Below are 6,682 nucleotides of genomic sequence, written 5' to 3'. Positions count from 1 at the left end.
TTTGTTGCCGCTTTTCGCGCCTACTAGTAGTAAAACTGGAAAGACGTCGACCCGGAGATATTCATGTGTAGCTTCAGCCCACCCAGCATCCGTTTCTCTTCAACTGGACTTGGCTAGAAGTTTTTCACGGCGGCTTGAATCTTGATCATGGAAGCGGTGGCAAGCACTGGTGCCCGCATATGCATGCACCGACTCGGGTAGATCTATCTAGCCAATTCAGCAATTCACCGTGCAATGAGAATTTTTTTTATATATGCTGCCGTGCGTTGTTTGAGATGGATGTGTACTGTCTGGTCGCCGGGTTAAGGTTGTCGTGTGCGCCCCCCTTCCTCCACCTCTCCACCTTTCTCTCTCTCGTATTTAATACGCCTCGGACCCTCTTCAGCCCTCACCCCTACATGTCCACCCCTCTACCCTCCCGCCTCCCACCCAACCCATCTTCTGTCCCTGATAGACATTCCTTCCTGATCTTGCCTCGCTCTTGTGCTACCTCCACATCTCATCTCCCCATGGACGGCGGCACCGCCACCGTCTGCTCCATGTGCGGGGACATCGGCTTCCCCGACAAGCTCTTCCGGTGCGCGCGCTGCCGCTACCGCTTCCAGCACTCGTAAGTATCTCTTCTTCTTCCTCCCCCCTCGCTGCCCTCCGCCACTTCTTGATATGAATGGATGAGTCACCGTCACTCACCATGAGTGACCAACCACTAGCTAGTACATGTATGTCTTCTAGCTAATCTTGCACTAGTACATCGATCTTTCTCATATATGCGGTGCCTGCATGCAGCTATTGCACGAACTACTACGGCGACGGGGCACCGGCCTCGGCGGGGGCCGACATGTGCGACTGGTGCCTCAGCGACGTCTCTGGGAAGGCCAGGAGGAGCGCGTCTACATCTGGGAAGCAGCAGGCCTCCGTCAACCAGGATTCGACCACGACGGGCTACTCCGGCAGGATCGACAAGGCGGCAACCGGCGGCGACCAGGAGAGCGGGCGGCGAGGGTCGACCAAGGTGGGAGGCCGCAGGTACAAGCTGCTCAAGGACGTCCTTTGTTAGAAACTAGTAGTTGTAGGCGCCATCTTGCAGGCCTGATCGAGCATGACCCATAAGTAAGACCAGCTAGTTATGAGGAGTTAGCTTGTAGCCAAGGTCGGTAGCTATATATTAGTTTCATCGATGTGCATATATGAGTACTGTATATGTTTGTTTGCTTATGTGTTACTTAGGAGTAAGCATCTGCTCGCTTATAGTAAGTACTCTGGCTTGGTAAACCTTATCTTATGCTGTTTGTTTGTGTGGCCACAGTTTATCTAGCACGTACTCCCTTGTTCTCTTGTGCCGGTAATCTTTTGTTTGTTCATATTGGATGCATGCTTACATACTCCTCATTGGTTTTTTCTACTGCATGTTACGTGATTACTTTGCCGTCCTCTTCTCAACTTCGTTCTTAAAACACTCGTGCATCGTGCATGAATCGAGCGGTAATGACAACGAAGTCGCCGTACGTAGCATACATATGGGGAATTAAGGATGCCATAGCAATACCTTGCATCTCTAGGAGTCTAGGTACCAGCACGCATGGTGCGTGCATGCGTGCATGCCATGCACTAGCTGCTGTTCCCGGCCGTACACGCATGTACCAGTGATTTCCCGAACCCAAGGCCGTGGGAGAGGCCGGCCGGAGGCCGGAGCTAGGTAGCACGCTGCATGCTGCCAAGGCGATCGAGCCGGCCGGCCAGCCACAGCCAGGGTCGATGCATGTAGCAGTCAACGAGTCGTACCAGGCAGGACCGGCCGGTGGAAGTGGCCGACAAACCCATGCGTGCTCCCCTCCACTTGCATGCGCTGCTAGGTTAATTATCCCGCGCCTGTGCGTGCATGGCTGCCTAGCTAGCTCGGTCGTTAATTAGCCTCCAAATCTACACTTGATAAGTTAAATAAAAGAGATAGAGATATGCAGTGGCTAAAAGGTTTCTATGCCACGCTCACTCTTCTCCTCCTTTTATACGTTCTCCCTATGTAAAGAAATATAAAAGCGTTTAGATCACCATAGTACAGAGGGAGTACTAATCTTAATCTTGTTCGATTTGCTCGTGATGCCCTGTCCACGTCGATCGATTCGATGGTAGTACGTGTATAAGATTCAGATCTCTTCACACAGTAGTAGTACTAAAAACGTACCTATATATGGCCCATCTTCAGGAAAAGGTGATTCTTTAGTTAAGCCGGCCTCAACTGTCAAGACCGGGAACTAATAGTGCGCACTACGTAGACGAGCACACAGGCACAGCTGTGCTCGCCGGCCCACGGTGCCAATGCTGCCGACCCTACCGTGCATGTGTGAACATGGTTCTTTTTAGGTGTCATGTAGCAAGAAAGACCGGACATTGCATTGTGGCCACCTAGCCAGCTAGCTAGCTAGGTTTCTTTCCACTCGTCTTCTTTCGTGGGCCTTAAGCTAGCTTTCTTGCAACAGCTATAAGCCATTGTAGCACGCATGCATCCAGCTAACCACTTTCTTCATTCAGCATACTACTCAGATCCTACTTAGTAGTTGATCAGCATACACATTACACAGTTGCACACAAGCATTAAGCTAGCCGTTATTTGCTTCCATACTATTCGTGCCGCTAGATATTTCTTGATGATGCACTACACACATATACTCCTATATACTGCGATCAGTATGTAGCCTGTGATCAGTTTGAGCAGATAAGCTGTGGAACACTGAAAAGGTATTGCATTGAAGAGAATTGAATCGACTGCATGTTCTACTAGCCTATAGAGGCAGTACTCCGCTCCTTGAGGAGAGAGAGCTATGCATATGCATGGAGATGGAGGTGAGGTGTGTCCTTGACAACAAAGGTGGCACGATCACATGCATGCATGCATGCTCATTTAATGTGTGACCATTCGAGATACTGTATTTCCTTGCAGCTAGCGTTCCGGAGTTGATGTTCCCGTATTTTTTTGTTGATGTTTTGCTGTCCTGCACCTGCCATGCACGTAGCCTATGTATAGATATGCTTAGCCTAGCTAGGTGCATTATTTGCTTTCAGCTGACACGTGACCAGTGACAGGGACTATGAGTATTGATGGAGGAGTTGGTGCTGCTGAACTTTCAGCCGAGAATGGCACACTCGGTAGTTTCATTTACCTGAGTAATTAAATTCCATCAGTAATTTACGGCAAAGATAGTAGGAGACAGTTAACCTACTTGGTCAATTTGATACACTATTAGTTAAGCTGTATAGACCCAGGTCAACCGAGATATACCCATATGTGCCCTTTTTTAGCAGGGGGGGTATATCGATTAGTAGCTCGTTGATAAGCATGACTGCAAGATCGTACTCATGTGTTGTGTCTAATCTTCGTGTGGATAAGAAAGACCTCGAGTCATCGTCAAGTTGGGACTTGGCCCTGGGTTTTGAGACGGGACCACTTTCTGAAAAGCTAGCGCCGTACAGCTATAACAGCAATGCAGTGTACGGCTCTAGCTACGTTCGATCTGGTGGAAGGTGTATTCTGTCTTGTTGCTTGGAGCATTGGAGTGCCTTGTAGTTGTAGAGTACTACGTACCTCCAGTTGGATTTAAACACCGTGAACGGACGCAGCTAGGTAGCTCCAGCTCCAGTATATCCGGATTCTTTTCTAGAATGGGTATATCCGCATTTTACATCATGTCCTTTACCCCTTTCTTCCCCAGCGTTTAGCGTATGCTTTCAAGGAGCCCGTCTGTCTCCTGCATGTTCAGGACTTCAGATAAATTACCCTGATCGCACAAACACATGCTGATCGAAAGGAGGAAAAATAATCTGGTCCCATTTTCTGGGGTTGCTCTAAAATAAAATAATAACTCCCTTCGTTCCTTTATATAAAGTGTATTTGTTTTTTTGATAAAATTCCACAATGTAAGGTGCATTTCTTCTAATTCCTTGTAATTTCATTCTTAATCCTTCAGAAAAAAGAAAAGTATCTCTCTACTGGTTACATGTTCTCTTTGTTGCAAAAAAAAAGAAAGTATCTCGCGCTTGACTGAGTGTATCTCTTTTTTTTCCTGGACTAACTGATTTACTTGCCACTAACCAACGAATTTTTCAAGGGTATTACCGTTTGGCTCGGCAAGTATTATCAGGTTTGACATAACAATACTATAGGATGAAAAATATTTCCTCCGTAAACTGATGTTTTTGCCATTTAATTTGAACTGTAAAAACATCCTACATTTGTTTACAAAGGATGCGCGTATCATCATCGGATTATTTATTACAAGATTGATCTGCTGACAGTCTGCCATGTATAACATCCCATACACATATCTCCATTTTAGATAATTTTTTCAGGGTAATTTTAGATAAGTAATATGTCTTCCTGGAAAAAAATAAAGTAAATATGTTTAGAGACAAAACATGGGTTATCCGTCAGAGGATGCTCAATTCCGCACATGGTACAAACCACAGCACTCAAAGACGAAGAATGAGATAAATAAAAGAAAATGTCAAATATAAAGTCAAGAATAGACACAAAGGAAAGAGGCCAAAATTAAGGTGAAGCCCACTAAGCCCAAGCCCCCATCGTCGTGAAAATTGACAAATCTAGCTCTTTTCTGAAACTTTTAAAGAAAATGAACATAGTCTAAAATAATTTCACAAAATGGCCCATTTGCATGACGCCCGGGGCTGGGGGTGCCATGGTAGATAGTATGACACCATTGTTGGGGAACATAGCATGCAATTTCAAAAAAAAAACCCTACGCTCACGCAAGATCTATATAGGAGATGCATAGCAACGAGAGGGGGAGTGTGTGTCCACGTACCCTCGTAGACCGAAAGCGGAAGCGTTAACTTAACGCGGTTGATGTAGTCGAACGTCTTCGCGATCCAACCGATCAAGCACCGAACGTACGGCACCTCCGAGTTCTGCACACGTTCAGCTCGATGACGTCCTCGAACTCTTGATCCGGCAAAGTGTCGAGGGGGAGTTTTGTCAACACGACGGCGTGGTGACGGTGATGGTGATGTGATCCGCTCAGGGCTTCGCCTAAGCACTACGACGCTATAACCGGAGGAGTAAACTGTGGAGGGGGCACCGCACACGGCTAAGAGAACAATTGATGTGCTATGGGGTGCCCCCTGCACCCGTATATAAATGAGGAGGGGACGAGGCCGGCCACAAGGGGCGCGCCATGGGGGGGACCGACTAGGACTCCCAATCCTAGTCGCTCCCCCTTTCCTTTCTTTCGGAGGGGGAAAGGGGAAGGAGAGGGATGTTGGGGAACGTAGTAATTTCAAAAAAATTCCTACGCACACGCACGATCATGGTGATGCATAGCAACGAGAGGGGGAGTGTTGTCTACGTACCCTCGTAGACCGTAAGCGGAAGCGTTATGACAACGCGGTTGATGTAGTCGTACGTCTTCACGATCGACCGATCCTAGCACCGAAGGTACGGCACTTCCGGGATCTACACACGTTCGGCTCGGTGACGTCCCATGAACTCACGATCCAGCAGAGTGTCGGGGAAGAACAATGTCTGTTGTGTCTCTAGGGTGCCCCCTGCCCCCCGTATATAAAGGAGAAAGGGGGAGGCTGGTCGGCCTTGGGGCGCGCCAAGGAGGGGGAGGATTCCTCCTACTAGTAGGAGTGGGACTCCCCCTTTCCTAGTCCAACTAGGAGGAGGAAGGGGGAAGGAAAGAGAGGGGGAGGGAAAGGGAAAGAGGGGCCGCGCCCCCTCCCCTAGTCCAATTCGGACTCCCCTTGGGAGGGGGCGCGCCACCTCCTGGGCTGCTGCCCTCTCTCTCCCCTAAGGCCCACTAAGGCCCAATACTTCCCCGGGGGGTTCCGGTAACCCTTCCGACACTCCGGTTTTCTCCGAAATCACCCGGAACACTTCCGGTGTCCGAATATAGCCGTCCAATATATTGATCTTTATGTATCGACCATTTAGAGACTCCTCGTCACGTCCGTGATCCTATCCGGGACTCCGAACAACCTTCGGTACATCAAAACACATAATCTCATAATACCGATCGTCACCGAACTTTAAGCGTGCGGACCCTACGGGTTTGAGAACTATGTAGACATGACCGAGACTCATCTCCGGTCAATAACCAATAGCGGAACCTGGATGCTCATATTTGTTCCTACATATTCTACGAAGATCTTTATCGGTCAAACCGCATAACAACATACGTTGTTCCCTTTGTCATCGGTATGTTACTTGCCCGAGATTCGATCGTCGGTATCTCAATACCTAGTTCCATCTCATTACTGGCAAGTCTCTTTACTCGTTCCGTAATGCATCATCCCGCAACTAACTCATTAGTCACATTGCTTGCAAGGCTTATAGTGATGTGCACTACCGAAAGGGCCCAGAGATACCTCTCCGACAATCGGAGTGACAAATCCTAATCTCGATCTATGCCAACTCAAGAAGTACCATCGGAGACACCTGTAGAGCACCTTTATAATCACCCAGTTAGGTTGTGATGTTTGGTAGCACACAAAGTGTTCCTCCGGTATTCGGGAGTTGCATAATCTCATAGTCATAGGAACATGTATAAGTCATGAAGAAAGCAATAGCAATATACTAAACGATCAAGTGCTAAGCTAACGGAATGGGTCAAGTTAATCACATCATTCTCTAATGATGTGATCCCGTTAATCAAATGATAACTCATGT

The 6,682-nt window shown here is 47.9% G+C and overlaps 1 protein-coding gene across 1 annotated transcript; it reads left to right on the top strand.

The window, feature by feature from the left end:
* The first annotated feature begins 383 nt into the window (after positions 1 to 383).
* LOC109755128 (uncharacterized) lies at positions 384 to 1,346 on the top strand. The gene is made up of 2 exons (XM_020314012.4): positions 384 to 610; positions 787 to 1,346. The coding sequence occupies exons 1-2, from the start codon at positions 399 to 401 to the stop codon at positions 1,055 to 1,057; spliced, it is 483 nt and encodes a 160-aa protein (XP_020169601.2). The 5' UTR covers positions 384 to 398; the 3' UTR covers positions 1,058 to 1,346.
* The last annotated feature ends 5,336 nt before the right edge of the window (positions 1,347 to 6,682 follow it).

This window comes from Aegilops tauschii, chromosome 2 (assembly GCF_002575655.3).
Source record: "Aegilops tauschii subsp. strangulata cultivar AL8/78 chromosome 2, Aet v6.0, whole genome shotgun sequence".
Taxonomy (NCBI): domain Eukaryota; kingdom Viridiplantae; phylum Streptophyta; class Magnoliopsida; order Poales; family Poaceae; genus Aegilops; species Aegilops tauschii.
Note: the sequence above shows the minus strand (reverse complement) of the source record. Positions and strands in the feature narration are given on the sequence as shown.

What these genes read in the sequence shown, in the direction of transcription:
- LOC109755128 (XM_020314012.4), top strand. Translation starts at nt 399, where the DNA reads ATGTCCACCCCTCTACCCTCCCGCCTCCCACCCAACCCATCTTCTGTC. An exon ending in CGCTACCGCTTCCAGCACTC is followed by an intron (nt 611 to 786) that starts GTAAGTATCTCT and finishes GCCTGCATGCAG; the next exon opens with CTATTGCACGAACTACTACG.